The sequence below is a fragment of the Abramis brama genome (assembly GCF_963993115.1).
Source record: "Abramis brama genome assembly, chromosome: 12".
NCBI classification, from domain to species: domain Eukaryota; kingdom Metazoa; phylum Chordata; class Actinopteri; order Cypriniformes; family Leuciscidae; genus Abramis; species Abramis brama.
This window is the reverse complement of record NC_139974.1, coordinates 25,154,266-25,174,159: the sequence shown is the minus strand read 5'-3', so window position 1 is coordinate 25,174,159 and position 19,894 is coordinate 25,154,266. Positions and strand designations below refer to the sequence as shown.

Genomic DNA, 19,894 nt, shown 5'->3' with positions numbered 1-19,894 from the left:
ATGGTTTAGCTACCATCGAAACTACTGAAGCTTATCATACCTGACAGTGCAGGTTCAGTACTGAGACGTCATGCTTTTTGTGTGTATTTATACACATATCTGAGAAAAATGATGTACATGAATAATATAAGAAGTAATGAACATTTTAATTAGTTGAATTAAGGTGTGTTTGTGCAGTACTATAAGCCTGAAGATATGATTTATGTCTCCTCATATAAAACAGAGCTCTGCTAACAGCAAACAAACACAACAGGTTTGACAAGCTCTTGTAATGTATGGGAAATAAAAACACTTCCTTCATATTAGTGCTAAATAGAGAGGAGGTGCTGCACTGAGTCATTTTTCACATTTTCCAAAGCCAAAAGCCTGTTCACACTAAGGACGATAACGATAAAGATATAGCTCTAAAAATCATTCTAAATATACCACACCACATAATGTAACGGAGAAATGAGTTCTTCTGTGTTCACACCAATGTCGTAATAACCGTAATTACGAGATGACAACACGTGACAATATACTCGGAGCTGTTCACGTCCTCAGACTTGGAATTATGCTTTGAGACTGCATCTGAAAGCTTATAGGCGGCTGACTTTTTGCCTCGCTGCCCTTATCAGGCAATGACTTTGCGGGCAGTGTTTGTGCATAAAGGTACCTGCTGAAACTGATCTACACCACCTAATGATCTACACCAAAAGAGAGAGAGCTTTGGTGAAGCAAACCAAGCAAATATTTACTTACTACAATATTCATTTCTCAATAGAAATTACATCAAAAGTGGAAAACGTTGGTTAAAAAAGTACATTTACTCACAAACTGACCATGAACCACAACTTTCAGATGCCATGTATATTTTTAAGCTCAACATTCACGGAATGGAACCCACAGGACTGCGGGATATTAAAGGCAGCGAAGGATACACATGCAGCCTTTAAAGATTTATCAGATGAAGGTATCTCAGGAGACAAGGAAGTGGAGCTAACATAGGTTTTGGACATGCCTTGATGCTTTCTTACCTTGGAATGGTCCTCCGAAGGAACAATTTTTCAGCTTTCTGACGTAGCCTGAAGGTGCGTTCACTCCATGTCATCCATAATGATTCTGAACTGAAAAAAACAACTTCTCCATTCAGCTAGATTCGCCAACCATAACTCCATCAAGGACAGCAAGGAACCTTGGAGTTGTGATTGTCAATCAGTTAAGCTTCACAGACCACATTGCTACAACTGCCCGGTCCTGTAGATTTACCTTACAACATTAGGAGGATCAGGCCCTTCACATCAGAGAATGCTACACAACTCCTTGTCCAATCTCTTGTTCTATCCAGACTGGACCAGCAGAATGCTGCACATACAATACTCCTCATAAAATTGCACTGGTTGCCAATTGCCATTCGTATCAAATTAGCACTGATGTTTGCCTACAGAACAATCACTGGATCTGCACCCCTATACCTAAACTCATTACTTCAGACCTATGTGCCCTGCAGGAGCTTGCGTTCTGCAAGTGAACAGCGCCCTGTGGTACCATCCCGAAGAGGCACAAAATGACCTGTTCCAAGCTGGTGGAATGACCTGCCTAATTCAACCAAAGCTGCCATTTTCAAGAAAGTGCTGAAGACGCATATTTTCGTCAACACTTGATCCAGTAATACTAACTGTGATAAGAGCCATGGGAACGGTGTGAGGCCGGTGGAGCAAGAGTTAATTAGCATCACCTGCGTGTCGCACCGGCTTCGAGCTCCGGGAACGTAAAAGGAGGAGAGATGACTAGGCCTGGACTATTTACGTTATGTTTTGTTTACCGGTATGTGTGTTTGTTTGAATGTTCGCCGGTTCCTGCCTCCTTCTTCCCTGAACACAATCCCCTCTACATTGGTGCCGAAGCCTGGGAGGAAGAAGGGACACGCTGTCGGAGAGCCCTCGCTTCTGAGGGGGATTGCGGTGCTGAGGAGGTCGGGCAGCATGAAGGAGCGGTGACCACCTGTGGCTGCTCGAGGCGGTGGTGCTGGAGCGATTGAAGAACAGGTGGGACAAAGATCTCGCCGACGTGCTCCTGGGTCGAGGTGGGGTGGCTGCCATCCATGAGGGGATGGAGAAGTTGCCGCCGTGTGCCATGCCTGCTGCCATCCGCCATGATGGGGAGAGGGGCAGGCAGACCAAGGGAACGGGGAGCTCGCTGCCGGCCCGTAGCGGAGGAGCCATCGTCGGCCGTCAGGAGGCGAAGGAGTATCGAGCGTTGCTGCTTTAACTTTCGTTTTGTGTTTGATTATTTATTAAAGTGTGTTTGAACGTTCGCAGGTTCCCGCCTCCTTATTCCCTGAACACTAACACTAAAAGTGTCTGCTAAATGATTAATTTTTATTTTTTTTTTTTTTTTAATGTTATCACAGTCCATCAGACTTTTGTGTGAAGATTCGCGCTCTAATCAGAACAAGATGTGAACAGAATAGCATACCACCATATTACATGACTATTTTTACTATTTGCAATTTATTTATTTTTACAACAACAATATATTCATAAACTGTACATAATTATGCAAATTTTCTGTATGCACAGAATTCCTCGATGACAGACTAGATAAAGTAATTGAATGCTCTTAATTAGACCGGCATTCAAACATGTTTTTCTGCTGCTTTTTTTTTCTCAAATAGTAGGTTCCATCTCAAACACAGCCAAATACTGTGCACGTCAACTTGTGCTATGCAGGGGAAAACCAATAGGGGGAGACAAATAATAGTTATTAGAATGGATTACAAAATGCAAAAAAGTGTTTTTTAAACACATATTAGTTACATGCTACATGATTTTAAGAGGCAAAAACAACAACAGTAACTCTCTTTATATGACGTACTTTGTGGTTTTAATATAAAAAAAGGTTAATAAAACATCTTGCAAATAAGACACACAAGTGTTATACTCTCCCAGATTGTATACCATAGATTATGTATTGATATAATTCTACATTATTCTATTGGTTGACAATCTCATTGAAGAGTTCCTGGAGATCCGTCTGGCCAGTGATGGGTCTGAAAAACAGTTCTGTCACCAGGCTTCGGGCCTCCATCTGTAAAGTGCTTGCCGTAAACAGCATGTCCATGAATGTATGGTGATCTCTGGGGTGATGATGGCAGAGAATAAGCATGTGCAGAGCTCTCTGGGCCTCCTCCTGCAGTCCTGCGATTACTGCCCAACTCTTCAGGCCAGGAACATCTGAAACAGAGGGAAGTCAGTGGTCATCACTTTCACATTTCAAACATTAAATGTACACTCACCTAAAGGATTATTAGGAACACCTGTTCAATTTCTCATTAATGCAATTATCTAATCAACCAATCACATGGCAGTTGCTTCAATGCATTTAGGGGTGTGGTCCTGATCAAGACAATCTCCTGAACTTCAAACTGAATGTCAAAATGGGAAAGAAAGGTGATTTAAGCAATTTTGAGCGTGGCATGGTTGTTGGTGCCAGACGGGCCGGTCTGAGTATTTCACAATCTGCTCAGTTACTGGGATTTTCACGCACAACCATTTCTAGGGTTTACAAAGAATGGTGTGAAAAGGGAAAAACATCCAGTATGCGGCAGTCCTGTGGGCGAAAATGCCTTGTTGATGCTAGAGGTCAGAGGAGAATGGGCCGACTGATTCAAGCTGATAGAAGAGCAACTTTGACTGAAATAACCACTCGTTACAACCGAGGTATGCAGCAAAGCATTTGTGAAGCCACAACACGCACAACCTTGAGGCGGATGGGCTACAACAGCAGAAGACCCCACCAGGTACCACTCATCTCCACTACAAATAGGAAAAAGAGGCTACAATTTGCACGAGCTCACCAAAATTGGACAGTTGAAGACTGGAAAAATGTTGCCTGGTCTGATGAGTCTCGATTTCTGTTGAGACATTCAGATGGTAGAGTCAGAATTTATACAACCTTCACTAATGTCTGCAGACAATGAGGGTTAACATGACTTTCCAAACGAGACTGAACAAAATGAGCCGAGATTTGACACAATTATGAATGTGGCTCACATGCAAACAGATTTATATGCAAACATTGTCTCATCCAGTTCTTTAGAAGCTGTTTGCAGGTGGTCCCACATTCATGTGATTTTTATCCTCTCTGTCAAAATGCTCAGTCTTCCTTTCTTTACATTCTTCATCGTAGTGGTCTCACTGTGCTTTGAAATAATTATGTGGAGATTGTGACCTTTCACATCCTCCTGTACATGAGCAATATCAAAAACTTGACCAGATTTAGCTTCTTCGATCTGGCCACTTTCACTAAAACCACTAAGTAACATACTAGATTAATTTAATTATAGGCTAGGAATATGACCTTGGCCAAAAATGACATCCACACAATTCGGTGTTTCGATGCAGCATGGCATGATTGAAAGTGGAACAAATATAGGCTACATTAGATTTACACCCACAGCTCAACTTCACGACATAACTACAAAATATTTTAACACATCGGTGCCGCCCCGATATTATCAAACATGTTTGATATTTAGAATTTTAAATGCGGGATAATTACGACTATTTCTTTCACAGTAACATTAGTTTTACTGTGATAAGTGTAGTAAAAAGACAGTAATCACAAAACTTACCATGCTTTACTACACTATTGGTAGTTTTAATGTGATATTTGTTGTAAATACACAGTAACCACAACACTTACCATGCTTTTACCACAGTTACCTTAGTTTTACTGTGATAGGTGTGGTAAAAGGACAGTAACCACAAAACTTACCATGCTTTTACCTCAGTATTGTTAGTTTTAAAGTGATATTTGTTGTAAATGCATATTAACCACATGCCTAATAATGTAAAATCCAATATTTGTATGGTAAATCAGTACTTTTTCCTTTAAATGATCCAATATATTATACATAATGAGATTTTCTTTTCTCTTTTTTCAGCTGAAAAGACCAAAAGGGCCTTTCAGACTCAGTCAGCCCATTATTGTTTGAGGACAAGTAAACGGAGGAGATGGAAAGCTGCAAAGGCAAATATTCGCAATGGTATGAATGTGTTGGTTTTAACCCTAAATCATACATTTTATCAAGCATTTGTTGTTTCTTAAACCTTTTCTTACAAAACCCATAGCCCAATCAGTACAAACATAGTCTCAAAGTCTTTATAATATAGACTATAATAATAAACAAGTTGTCAAATTCGTGCGATACTCGTACATAATCCTGCAGCTTTTACTCCTAGTGCTGTCTTTGGCTACTGCCTCAATTCCTGTACATATTTATCGCGATATTTGTAAATCAGTTGCGCCCCTTCTTGGAAAGTAGTCGGATGTCCCACACTGTCAGAAAGTTTATATTAATTGCATTGTATTCATTAAAATTATTACAAATTGGACCCTGTCTGTTCATGTTCCAATGATACATGATGTCTCTCCACACCTCATAACCTACCTCTGTTTGCAAGAGTGGAAAAGCTAATTTGACTTGTCACATGACATCATATACTCGATTATTTTACTATTTTTTTGTCAGTTACACTGCTGATAACTGTCCCGTTTGCATGTAAATCATGTTATTTTTAAACGAATTCATATGAATATTGTTTGCTATTAAAGACATAATTTTATTCATAGAAATGCCCACATATCTGTGAACTTGTTACATAAAAATGCTTTTAACATTTAATTATGCAACACTCTTTACAGAAATAAATCCTATGGTTATATATAAACTGACTACTTGCAAGTAATGTATTAAAATTACCTTCCTTTCTGTTTTGCAGGATTACTTAGTCCTTTTTTTAAGATCTCTACAATATCAAACTCAATAGCTCTTAAGAGTCAACCCTCACAAGAGCTAGTGAGTCGCAGCGAATCTTGCCATGATCAGCCCCTCCCAGGTAAAGTTTCTAGAATATTTCAGTCAGTATTTACTCATCAAATGCTCTCTCCTTAATTGTATGGTAAATTAACTTAATTATAACCGTCTTAATTTATATGTTTCAAGAACAATAGTAATTGCACATAGAGTAAGTCGAGGCTTTCTTGTTTTACAGCAGAGAAGGAAGACCAGTCCTTATATCAAACCAAGCTAATCGAATAAGTCCTTTGTTTTGGGTGAGGAAGGAACATCTGGTGCCCAAAGAAGACAGAAATGTGTGTGAGTCCATTGGTATGTCTTGTATTGAAACAATGCTGTAATATGTAGTACATAATTTGATGTTGACAATTTTACTGTTGATATCTAAAACTGTTTTTGTTCAGTACTTAGCTTATATTATGTGCAGCAATATTATATATTTATAATACTTCAGTGTGTATATTAAATAATGTACTGACTGCTGCTTTGTAAATTTAAATAAGGAACTGGCAACTCTTTGCGTTCTCCTTTTTGAGGTGGAGAGTTAACCTCCAACCCTAATTGAGCACATCTGAACATTTTAACCAAAGTCTTCAGGTTTACTTATAGACAATAGGCTGGTGGGTTTGAGGTCGGAGCTAAATCTGCAGGACAGTGGACGCTGAGCTTGTACTGTAGGGTTCAACTGAACAAACTGTTTAGACGAGGAAGAAGAACATGAACACGATAGAGACATGTACAGGGAAGAGCAAGAAACCAGTTTAGCTGTGATAATGAATCATTATTTTCCAACACAATGTCAAATCTGTTTTCTGCATCATAGGTGACTGAATATGATTCTCTGGCACTCATTTTGTGGCTTCAGCAGCTGTGAATGGATTAATATGATGTTAATGTATTTTTGAAGACACATTTTTATTTATCTTGAATCTCATTTGTCTTTATGCTACTTTATCAACTTTATGCTGTGTCCTCCAATAAAGTGTTGTGTAATAAATTATGGTGAATATTGTGTATTGAAAGTGGTGTTTGGTACAGTAAATAGAACATTTTTATTTGAGAAATTTTAATTTCTTATTTCTTTAGTTTAGTTCATAATTTAAAAACAACTACATCATTAATTAGCATGATTCTTTTACTTAGGACATAAACATTTAGATCTGGTTAATGCTATTTGGGAGAACAATGCAACAAAATTTGCACATACTTGCATGTATGCCAGTTTTCAGTGAAATAAAGGGAAGGTGTGTGAATAACAAGAGGCTGCAGTGGGCTATCTTGCTATGAACACTTCAAGCATAATTGAAGATGATCCATCTACTACTGCATTTAAAATGAAAGCATAGACATTACTGATGTCAGGCATATAAGAAGCAATCAGAGGGGGTGAAAAGGAGATTTTGGCACTGGGTTTTTTTTTTTTTTTTTACTGAATGGTGCATTATCCTTGTGTAATAGTAATAGTGCAAAATCTAAAATCTGTGTAGATTTTACTGCCCTTCCACCCCCAGGGGCCCAGCAAAGGCCCCCAGAAGAGCAAAACAATGCACATTTCAAATGGATGTAACTCAAAGTCCGGTTAGTGTATCAAAGAGAAAATCAGCAAGACAAGTGCTTATGCTTTGTTTACTAAATAATGTTGGGCACAGTTTTCAGACATATATGGAGCTGGTTTTATAAAGGTTTTTTAAAAGCTCACAGTAAAATATAAAATTTCAGCCTGTCCCTCATATATGTCATAAAGGTTTGCACAATGAACAAATTAAAGATGTTATTTATTTAACATTTATTGTTTCATTACGTTTTAAACTACATTACCCACATATCTTTGTGATTCTATCAATGGAACAGGAAACATGGTGCTGTAGTTCATTGAAATATGCAGACATGCTTAGGGTTAGGGATATCAGTAAAAGTAATTTCTATACACTTTATAGTTAACTTAATGTATAACTAACGTAATAATAACACCAAAACATACTTTGTAACATGAAGCGCCGTTTTATATGGGTTAAACGATAGTCCAATCACAGCGAGTTCTGCGATAAAGTCACAGCCAATAACAACCCAGCTGAACAGATGCATCACACTTACTTGCCCATTTATGGTAAATGATGACAGAACCACTGATCTATATAATGTCATTCTATATAGATCAGTGGACAGATCTCTTCAGGTTCCGGCTGCAGGGATAGATACCTTAAATATTGAATATTTGGGCTGTTAAATGTATTCCTTCTAATTAAATTATAAAACTCACATTTAAAAACAAAAGACTCCTTTTGTGGTTACAAACCAAAAACGAGTTCACATGATCAATGACACAAATTTGCTTATTTGATTAGACTGATGCATAAATATAGCCTGGAAATCCAGACCTAAATCTGAAAGATTAATGGTCTGGCATCGACTAATGAAAATCGGCCAGCTCGAGGAGCGGCACCAAGCATGCATTTGAAAATCTCACTGCACGGAACTGGATAACACTACGACCAATCACAACAAGTTATCGCTTAGCTACCAGTGGAGCTAGTAGATTCAAGGGGGTCGCCATTGGTTAGCAAGCCAACACCTGCTGTTAGCATTCCATTGACTCCCATTCATTTTGGCGTCACTTTGACAGCAAATAACTTACATCTGAAGCATTTAAAGACTCTATTTGTCCATTGTTTATTTCTAAAGAAACACGACAATGTATAAAAGGCTCCATTACATCTTACTTTATGGCCCCGTAGAAGCAGTTTTTGTAAAAATAGGCTAACGATTGCGTGACCACGCGACTCTCTGTCGCACAGTAGAGAAAATACCGTGTAGACAGGAGGAGAAGCTCGCAGTTAATCGGGGGGACGTGGAGGCAAAATAACAAAATAATTCATCAGAATACTTAGTAAAAGTTGCTCCTGCTCCTAGCTCATGGACACCTCCTCACGCTCTTCGTGTCTGCAAGTTTCAGAAGGGAATGATATGATTTAGATTTCTCTTGGCACAGCTACTAGAAGACAGACAGGTTGCTCACGTCACATCTACGTCGTCAAGCTCAGTTTGAGTCTGCGCAGTACGCTCAGCCATCAGGAGGTGAGTGCTTCTAATTGACTTCACTTTTCTCCGTTGAAGTCTATGGGGTCGCTGTGTCCATTTCTTTTACTGTCTATGGGTAGATTAGACTCTTACCATATCCGGTCGGCAAAACTGCAAAAACGCCCTTCTTGCAAAGGAACGATTCGAGCGCCATCTTCTGTTCCTCTTTTAGATAAAAAGCCAAGTCTAACTCGTTCATTGTAGCGGCCAAAGCCGTTTCAAACAACGGTTTTCATCCATAGCCATCTTGCAATAGGCTTGTTCGACTTGAACCAGCGCTGCACAGACCGATCGGTTTATGACATCAAAGTACCGCGAGAGCAATTCAAAAGCATAAGGAGCTGTCTACTCTCTATTCACTCTCGCGGTTCTTTGATATCATTCACCAATCAGTCTGTGCAGCGTCAAGTCGAACAAGCCTAATGTTTACTAATGACTTCGACGTCACAGCGCTGTCGTCATCTGTTTAGCTCGCCTCTGGCCCGCCTATATCAGATAACCCGATGTGATTGGTGCAGCTTGGATACAAGGGCATATTTAATGAGCATCATTACTGGACGCCAGAGTAACTCGCTGAGCATATTCAACTTGTGCTCTCTCGAGAACTCTGGATTTCCAGGGCAGCATAAATACATTTGAAAGAGAAATTTAGTTTTAAGGGTAGTTTTGCAGTATTTTAATTAATGTTGTTTTTTTCGTTTTTAAAAGTGTGTTAAAAACACTCAGGAAAGTATAGGCTATACTCTAAGTATATATAGCCTACATAAGCAGCCTTTTATTTTAAATGATCTACACTTTTTTTTTAAATGCTACTGTTAAGATAGGAAGTACACACCTGCACATTCAATACAATTAAGCACACTTCATTTTCAAAAGCATTGGCAAACCATGCTCTTACATGTTTATTTTTTTAATTTTTTTAAATCTCACCTTGACTGAACAGTATTGCACCCTTGAGATACGCATACTCATTTAGACTCAGGTCCAGACTCCATACTTTGTTTAGGAACATCTTAAGTTTGTCCACTTCTGCCAGGGTGGGCGGACAGTCATCTGATTTCTGCTGACCGTTCATCAGTATGTTTCTAAGGATGCTGGAAGCAGGGAAGTCCCACACCTCGAAAGTCATGTGCTCTTGTGCAAGTCCCAGGAGGAAAAGAGGCACCCAGCGGTTCTGAAGAAGGACGAGCCGGTCGTTGAGCTGCAGATTTTGGAAGGAAGGTAAACTCTTCAGGAAGTGAATCGTTTTTACCAAGACCCCAAAGGCAGCACGACAGGTTGTATGTGGGTTTTTCAAGCACACTAATCGCTCACAGTGGCAGCGGTGTGTCTCTGGATAACTAAAGTGTGCAAAGTCACACTTACGGCTTAGGATGCTGAAGAGAATTCCATGAGGATCCTGTTTGTTAACGTATTTTTTCATTTCCTCTAATGTAATGCCAAACTAATGTGAAGCTGCTGTGATAGGTCCTGTTTTGCACTTTTGAATCCTCAAAGGCTTATTTATAGCATCTCCTTAGTATGTAACTAATCTTCAGCCTTGAACTTTCTGACCCTTACACATCAGACAAACCTAGCTACTTTCAAGGAAAAGGTCTGCTCCACGTGGAGACGGTAAGGTTCACGCTGTGGGAGCTGAATCATGGTCTGCATGAGGAAAGGGGTTAATGACATTTATCATGTTTAACTGTCATTAGCCTGTACCAAGTCACCAAGGACTAACATGTTATCTTATATTATCTTGGCTTTGGTCTTGAGTTTGGGCCCAACGTTCAGTATGTCTGCATAAGAATGTCACTGCATTTTCATAATGTCACTGCATTTTCTTGGAGGTTTATATTAGTATTCATTATTCTTTAAAATCTGCCTTTATTTTAAATGAAGGGACTTCTGACTATGTTCCTTCAAGAGTATGTATATGTATGTATGTATGTACGTATATTTGAAAAACATTGAAATAGTAATAATAATCTTAATAATAAATAATAATCTGTTGAAAACTATACATAATTATTATTTCAATGTTTATTAGTAGGCCTATATATTAGAGTATGAGATAACATTGAATTGTTATCTTAGTAACAGGTTGCACTCTTGGTCATTCACCTCACATTATTATCATATTAATCAGCATTGCGTTCAGAAGCAGACAAGCCAAGTGAATAGATGTTAAGTAACAACCTCAGATTTAAGAAAAAATAATAAAAAATAATAGAAAATCATATCATGTTTGAAATTAATGTTTAATTGTTTTTATATAATAATTGTATATATAAAAGAATTGATAAATTAAATCATTATCAATATTTGTATATTATTCATACATTATTATGCTGTACTATATTACACTGTATCATACATTATTCATACATTATTAGGCCTACAGCTGACACAACATCATCATAATCATGACCATGTTATTATTTAATACTTATTTTATATTATTAATGTAACAGAATAAATGTAACTGACAATTTAAAGAGTACAGACAAACATTTATTAGTGAATATGGAAGTATCATGTTCTCAGGTACTATACGATCGATATTTCTATCAATTTTATTTATTTTATTTTATATTTTTATTATTTATTAATCCATTGTACACACAGCTATATGAAATTGCCCATGTAGCCTATTGGTAGGCTAGTCTAGTAGTTCATGTCTTATCGTGTGCTTGTGTTTTTCATTTCCTAGACTATTTATTGAGCTTAATATAAAGACAATCTCCAAACTGTATGTATTATTCTTCTGCCTGTCCGAATATAAGTCTGTCAGTGCCAGTGGTCTCTAGAAAGTTCTCCCATATAAAGGTCTTTGGGCCTCTTCTTTGCGCGCTAAGAACCGCCTCACCCGCTACAGCTTTCTAAACTATCATCTGATTGGTTTGCGCGTTTGTTCTTCAAGTGTTTGTGATCTGATTGGTCCTAAAGATTATGTGGGCGGTCCTTGTATCTAGGAAGTCTAGGCAACACACCGGTGTAAGCGTGATTCTTAGCATCACACATCAAATTGTAGTTCTTTAATCTGCCATCTCAAGTAAATAGTAGTGAAAATGGGTGATGAGGAGGAGAAATTCGATGGGATGTTGCTCGCCATGGCGCAGCAGCATGAAGGAGGAGTGCAGGAGGTAACATGTCAACACATGCAGCTGCATGCTAGCAGCCGAGCTAACTGATGCACGATGACTGGCTGTAATGTAAAAGACATCTGTATGTACATTTGTTACGGAGAACTTGGCTGCTTGTTAGTGTTGGGTTGGCAAAACAGCACATTAATATGCTGTTATCATTTATTGTTTATACATGCACTAAGTATATGAGGTATTACAATGTTGTATTATGTGGAGAACATGTTTTTGTTTTAAAACCTAGTCATATATCTTTTTAGACTATATTTAAATGTGCCTAGGATGTCCATAATGCTGTCTACTTAGGCAGCTCACTAGGTTTTGAAACAGCCATTGCATATCAATCAATGACCATTAAACCCATAAACCTGATTTCTGTTATGCCATTCCAGTGAACATTAGTGGCTTGTTGTTGTGTTATACCTTTCTAGTTGAGTATCACTTCTGTTCTCTTCTCATTGTTTCTTCATTATTATTTTTGACAGCTGGTGAACACATTCTTCAGTTTTCTAAGGAGGAAAACAGATTTCTTCTCGGGAGGAGAGCCCGGAGCCCCAGAGAAGGTCTCTTGACTGTCAGTTGTACTAACTAAGATTTAACTGAAGTCATGTCTGCTTTATTTATATTTGAGAATCATTGACTGTTTGTCTTTTTGCACCTTAAAGTCAGCATGAAACAGAAGTTACGATAGTATTTGATTCCCTTTTGTGACGTATATTCGAGGAAAACGGCTTCTCGTAGAGAGCGGGACTTGATTTTGTTCATTAGGAATTGATTGGATGGTTGTGGTTGCTATTGCTGTGATCTAATGTGAGTGACAAGTTGTCCTGCCTCTGTGCTGAAAAACACGTCATCGGGGAAGAGATGTCATTGCAAGAGGGAGAGGAAGTTATTTTGATTAAAGATTATGAGGACACATGGCATTTTTTAAAAATAATGATTTACACGACTAAGGGCCAAATGTACTAAATGGCAAATTAGCGTGAGAGCGCAATCCCATAAAAGCACTGATGGCATGGGAGTGGAAAGTTCTGCGCGTGATCTACTGATGCGCAAATTAAAGAACACAGACGCAGCCGGATCATTTCCATAATGACCAACACGATCTATGAAGAGTGGTTTAAGACGAGCTTTTTCTGGGCAGTAAATGGCTCAAATAACAGTAAATTGACTAGTGCAAACCTTAGTAATTCACCTTGCATGATTCATTTAAATACTCTCCTCCCATAAATTTTGCATCTGAAAGGGAAACTCCTACAAATTCCAATTGCAATAAGGTCAGCCACGAAATTAACTGTTCACGCCTTCGTGTCTTTAGTAGATTCTGACAGTAGTTTTTTAACACCAAAAGAGGGTTTGCGTTGGTAGATGTTAGTAAATCTGGCCCTTAAATCATTTATAATAAAATGCAATATTCCATAAAAAATAAAAAAATTGTCAATTTTGATTTAATGGTGACTTTAAATGAATTTTATATATATTTATATATATTTATATATTTAAATTATATATATTTAAAATATATAAATTTTATATATATTTCTAAACATTTTTTATATTTAGGTATTGTGGATATTAAGTTTTTTTTTTTTTTTTTGCATAAGATTACATTTGAGGAATGGTTTGAAATTGTTATTCACATTTTTAATTAGAATTAGAAACCAATGCCATTAAAAAAATTAATTAAAAAAATAGTTTAATGATGAACAATTGCTGAATGTACCTTTATTCTACATATTGGCTAAATTTGTGAGCATTTGATATTCCAACCACTTATTGATCTGCTTTCTTTTCATGGGTCTTATAGCTGGTTAAAGAGGTGTTTGCTCATCACAATCAGCTCGCCCTCAAAGTTCAGAAAGACAAACAGTCCAGACAAGAGAAAGAGAAGAAAGAGAAGGCTGAGCGAGCTGCCAAACTGAAGGAAGAGGCGAAAAAGAAGAAACAGGACGCAGAGGAGCCTAGAATCAAAGAACTCACTGATGAGGAGGCCGAGAGACTGCAGTCACAATTAAATCAAGTAAGCATTTTTAAACCATTACAATTCATAAAACTCTTTTATGCCCTGTTTATGTACTAAATGTTCTTGCACTGTTTGGCCTGGTTTTACAGACAGGGCTTAGATTAAGCCAGGATTAGGTCTTAGGTCATTTATAAACATGCCTTAGAAAAAAAAAACATTACCAGTGTGCAGTGTGCATCAGACAAAACAATTGCACACTGACATGATTTAAATATATGTCAGTGCAAGTTGATTTCAGTTAAAACAGCTCAAACATGCATTTTAGTCTGGGACTAGCTTAAGCCTTGTCTGTGTATTACCTTATCTAAAACCAAATATGCATAAACTAAATACTTTTACACCTTAAAGGGATAGTTCACCTAAAAATGAAAATTCTGTCATTTATTCCCAATCCATAAGACTTTGATGAAAGTATTTTAATGAAACTTGTTTAGAAGATTTATGGGTTTGGAATAACATGAGGGTGATTAAATGAGAGAAATACACATTTTGGGTGAACTATCCCTTTAACACCATGTAAGCATCAAATGTGATTCATGAGTAACTTTCACCATTCAGACAAAAGAAGACAAGAAAGATTCTGGAGTAGCTGAGAAAACAGACGTCGATACATCAGGAAAAGCTAAAGACACAAAAGGGGTAAGTGGGATTTATATCATTAATAAATATAGCAGTGAAAACTGAAATGATGTAGTTTTGAGCAGCTCTACATTAATGTCTAATGCTCACTTGTGTGTGTATGTCAGTCGGACTCAGAAGGAGAGGAAGATGAAAAGGACAAAGACAAAATAAAGCCCAATGCTGGAAATGGAGCAGACCTTTCAAACTACCGGTGGACTCAGACCCTGTCTGAAGTGGATGTGAGTCGTGTTTTTCTTCATTTACCAGTTGAACAGAGAGTCAGTCAGTCAATCAGAGAGTTATTTTGCATAAGTATGCTAACTGTACACAATTCCTTAGCCTTGCCGCTCCCTTCTTTTTTATAATCCCGGGTGAGAACCACTGCACTAAATAATGTCACTTTTTCAGTCAATGATTTCGGCCCTCCAAATAATTGTATTTTTGTTATTTTGGCCACATATGCATTTCAGTGCATCACTATTTATTATACACACAAGGTGAAGATCAGAATGTTTAAGGGTAAATAACCCAAAATCAAAATGGAAAAAAATAACAGATTTTGCATTGTTACATTTTCATGATAATTAAGGTAATGGGAATTGTGGTGGAATTTTTGTAAAAATAATTTAACAATAAAAAAAAAATCAATCTTAAATAAAAAAAAAAGACCCTCTCCCAAATATCTCAACTGTCAATCCTCTCGCAGCTGGTTGTGCCTTTCGATGTGAACTTCCGTCTGAAGGGCAAGGATGTGGTCGTGGACATACAGCGGCGTTCCCTGAAGGTCGGCTTGAAGGGTCATCCGCCTGTGATTGACGGACAGCTGTGCAATGATGTGAAAGTGGAGGAGAGCTCTTGGCTCATAGAGGATGGGAAAGTGGTCACCATCCATTTTGAGAAGGTATTGATGAGAGCATGCATAGATGGCATTTGTTTGAGTTTGTGATTTGCCCGGATGACTAATGATGCATGTTTATTCCAGATAAACAAAATGGAGTGGTGGAGCAGGTTTGTGGCCACAGACCCTGAAATCAACACCAAGAAAATTTGCCCAGAGAATTCCAAGGTAAGCGCAAACTATCTCCTAGTCAGGACTGTGAGGTTTTTGATCAAGGGTTGATTTCAAACAGCATGTTCAAGCTTGAAGGGATCATTGTGTCTAATGAATATTGAATTATTACAAGACAAAATGATGAATCACACCCTTTCATCCCATGCCGTGTTTTAAAATGGAATCTGCTCAGCTGTCAGATTTGGACGGTGAGACGCGCAGTATGGTGGAGAAGATGATGTATGATCAGAGGCAGAAGTCCATGGGGCTGCCCACCTCTGAAGAGCAGAAGAAGCAGGATATCCTGAAGAAGTAAGAATACAAAGTCATGTGGTGCTACCAGAAAAAAAAAAAAAACACAAAACTGGAAAAGATGTCAGAGAGAAACCCTCATGACTGTCTCTTTAATATTCAGATAATTTGATATTTTTTGGAAAATACTCCCAAAATATATTAATTAATAAATAATTCATCTAAATATTTTTGTTAAATACATTTTACCTTGAAATAAAATTCCATAATATATACCACAGGTAAAATGTTTTGTCAGTAAGATATTATTTTTGTTGTTGAATAAATTAGTACTTTTATTCAACAAAGACTTGTTAATTTGAACAAAGTGACTCTAAAAACAAATAAATTCTGTTCTTTTGAACTTTTTTTTTTTTTTATCAGAAAAAAATCCTGATAAATGTATCAAGGTTTCCACACAAAAATATTAAGCAGCATAACTCTAAAAATTGGTTCTTAAGTATAATGTGACCCTGAAGACAGGTAATTGCTGCTGAAAATTCAGCTTTACCTTCACAGGAATAAATTACATTTTAAAATATATTCAAATAGAAAACAGTTAGTGTGAGTTAATGTGTTGTTGTTTTTTTATCTTACCGACCTCAAACCTTTTGAATGGTCATGTAAATAAATCCATTCTGTGTGTTTAAAGTTGAAGCGTACTCTTCTGAATCATTAATATTCTTCTGTCTGCAGGTTCATGTCTCAGCATCCTGAGATGGACTTCTCTAAAGCCAAATTCAGCTGAGAGCCGCTTGTGCTGCATGAACCTCTGAATGATCATCACTGGACATCTGACCCAAGGTTACCGTTCCTGTTCTGCTCACCTGCTCAGTTACACGAGTTTGTTTTTGGGTTTACAGTGTTCAACTGACAGTTTCCATGTTGTGATGATGAAAGTATCATACACCATGTCTTGCTTCTTTGTCTTTGTTTTTTTTAAATAAATCAGTTGAAACCTTACCTGTTTGTGTAACTTTAACTCTTAAAGTCTATTAAAACTATTATAATGTTGATTGTCACGGTTTTATAAATGTCCTGTTAAGTCTTGTATACAGACTGCTGGTTAGAGCTCCACACTTTTTCCAGTGGTAACCTGGAATAAGATTATTGTTGTATAGAGTGGCTTAGAGTTAATGTATCAAGTGTTATTAGGATGAAAACTTTTATGAAGAATTTTTTTTTCAAGTTGACCAGATTTTTCTTAAATTACAAACTAGAGTGAAGTGCTCTGCCCCTAAGAAATGCGAAGGTTGCTAAAATACCAAAAAATACAGTGTTTATTCTGTATTTTTCTGAATTTTCAGTATATTTATTCTAATTAAAGATTTGATTACTTTAAAATAAAACATTTTATTTAATTTTATTTATAAATCTTTTATCTATATCCTGATCTACTTTACTGTTAGATAAAACAGTATGTCATAGGCTGCATTCACAGTACTCATAAAATAGTAAAAAGTACCCGGATGACCTACTACTTCTGGCGAGATTCTGAAGTGTGCATAGTACGGTGGGGACTTAACTATCCCATGAGGCCACGGGAGAGTATTTTGTGAATGACAGTAAAGCGAGGTCACGTGATAATGAAAACATGATGAATGTAGTATGTCCAGATTACATTCATACTATAGAACATACTTTTTTTTTCCTGTGGTGAAGTAATTGTTAAAAACAAGTACCTACTCAAGAGAATATGGCTGCGTCCGAAATCGTATACTCTCTTGAGTAGTTTCTTATTTTGAGAAGAATTTAAGAATTTTGTGAAGAATCATTTCATGACCACTAAAAACAGAGTATTCTGTATAGTATGAATGTGTGTAGTATGCATGTAATCTGGAAGTACTACATTCGCCATGTTGTCATTATCACAAGACGTCACTTCACTGCCATTCACAAATCCTCTCCCGTGGCCTCATGTGATCGTAAAGTGTTCATCACATTCACACTAAAGAATCTCGCTCGAAGTAGTAGTTCATCCGGGTACTTTTTGCCTACTCTTTTATGAGTGCTGTACTATTCGTACATACTTCTTTTGTCACATCCGGTTTTTCACCTACTATATAGTAGGGAAGTATGCGATTTCGGATGCAGCCATAGTGCAGACACAAGGGGTCAGTGTTGGCAAATGATCATTGAGACAGTGGTTTTAAATACTGGCTGTTTTTATGGGAGCTGCAGCTTGTTTTTCCTCTCCTGGCCATCAGGTGGCGCCAATTTGTAAGGTGGGTTGAAAACGTGAAGATTCCTCTCGTTTTCAACCTTAATTATTGTTACCACTGAAACATATCGTACTTACTACAGTTGTTACTGCTGTAAAATAAAAATAATTTAATACATTAAATATTTTATTGATTTTTAATCATGGTGGCTAATAAATTACTGTACTGTAATGATAACTGTAGTAGAAACTGAGACCCAGAAACCCTTAGTAATAGTAATTCCAGATTAATCTATTGTTTTCCCATCCTTTCCTTTAAACAGTTCCTCTGACCTATATTTAAACCCAGTACAGTAGAAAGATATTAATGAAGATTTAATCATCCTTTTTTTACACCACAAAGAAGACGAGCATTATTCTCCACACTAACAGTCTTTCTGTTTGGGATCACTTTGGCCCTACCAATATGAGAATCTTAACAAGAAAAAAAATGTAATGTAATGTTTGGGACCTTTTTCTGCTTCTTTAGAACCAGTTTGTTCTTTAGAAAAGTCTAATGGGTGTTATCCCATTTTTTATGTCATATATTTTGTATGCAGTTTTTATTTATTTCATTTCAAATGTAGGTGCTGATCATGTATTTCAAATATCCATTCCTTTAGAGCAAAATGACAGATCAGACCCTCCTCTGACATCCTGGCTATCACAAGTTATTCCTCACCCAGGCTTGATTATATATTTTGTATCACTGCTAATGGTTTGGAGCCGAGGGTGCAGTTTGTTAACAACTCTCTTGGACATCGTGCGACTGTCTATAGCTTTAGTGGCGGCCTTCATCATGATGGTGAGAGTGTCAGTTACCATCTTACTCGTGCCTGTCAGTTGCATTAGCTCGTGCAAACTAGCAAGTGTTTGTTGTATGTGAAATGGCACATATGTTTCCTAAATCTTTACAGTAACTTTGCCTCTTGTAGGCAATTTCACAGCTCAGTCGTCAAAATGGTAGACAAACATTTGATGATGTTTAGCACAAACACAACATTTTATTTAAATTTTTTTGAAGCAGACCAATCATTTAGTGAACTAGGCCTACTAATCTAGACAGTTTTGAAAAACTTAAAACCGTTTTCATTGTTCACTTTTGTCCATAAACTGATTTATTATAGGCCTGTGTTTCACTTTATTTTTATTGTATCAGGGGGAAAAAACTGCTTTCACTTTTTAATAACGTTAATAGCTATTTGCATAAAGTATCTTTACAGCTTTTACAGCATTTATTAATGTTGTAAATATTTATACATAAAGTATTGTTCATTGTTAATTCATGTTTGATAATACATTCACAAAAAGTATTTTTTTACAGTGTGAAAGTTTGAAATGTATTAGTATCAATTTAAAAAATAAATATAATCAATTGTTTATTATAACACAATATAACGCATGTAAAGTACTTGATTATAATTTTAACTGTAGTGTATATTCAATTTAAAGTTCATATATTTTAACTGTACTAAATTGCAACTTCATTATTACAAAATATATTTAAATATATGACATACACATTTAAATATAGAAATTACATTATAATATATTATAGTTTTCCATAAATGCTTGTGAGTACATTTGGCAGTGCATTTTAACCATATTTGAAAGCCAATAGAAGTAATTATGAAATTTCACATAAAAATGTCTTAAAGTT

At 36.8% G+C, this 19,894-nt stretch overlaps 2 protein-coding genes across 2 annotated transcripts; one reads left to right on the top strand and one right to left on the bottom strand.

Moving 5' to 3' along the window:
* Positions 1–2,973: 2,973 nt before the first annotated feature.
* On the bottom strand, positions 2,974–10,343 carry nr0b2b (nuclear receptor subfamily 0, group B, member 2b; the record flags this gene model as incomplete). Its single annotated transcript, XM_084130115.1, has 2 exons — positions 2,974–3,215; positions 9,851–10,343. The coding sequence occupies 2 exons, from the start codon at positions 10,341–10,343 to the stop codon at positions 2,974–2,976; spliced, it is 735 nt and encodes a 244-aa protein (XP_083986241.1).
* A 1,511-nt stretch (positions 10,344–11,854) lies between these two features.
* On the top strand, positions 11,855–16,997 carry nudc (nudC nuclear distribution protein). The gene is made up of 9 exons (XM_084130419.1): positions 11,855–12,048; positions 12,534–12,611; positions 13,856–14,068; positions 14,630–14,710; positions 14,818–14,931; positions 15,399–15,593; positions 15,675–15,758; positions 15,937–16,055; positions 16,731–16,997. The coding sequence occupies exons 1-9, from the start codon at positions 11,974–11,976 to the stop codon at positions 16,780–16,782; spliced, it is 1,011 nt and encodes a 336-aa protein (XP_083986545.1). The 5' UTR covers positions 11,855–11,973; the 3' UTR covers positions 16,783–16,997.
* The last annotated feature ends 2,897 nt before the right edge of the window (positions 16,998–19,894 follow it).

Bases quoted from the DNA above. Each gene is read 5' to 3' on its own strand.
- nudc (XM_084130419.1), top strand. From the start codon at position 11,974: ATGGGTGATGAGGAGGAGAAATTCGATGGGATGTTGCTCGCCATGGCG. The intron at 12,049-12,533 runs GTAACATGTCAA...TATTTTTGACAG, and splicing joins ATGAAGGAGGAGTGCAGGAG to CTGGTGAACACATTCTTCAG. The intron at 16,056-16,730 runs GTAAGAATACAA...TTCTGTCTGCAG, and splicing joins AAGCAGGATATCCTGAAGAA to GTTCATGTCTCAGCATCCTG.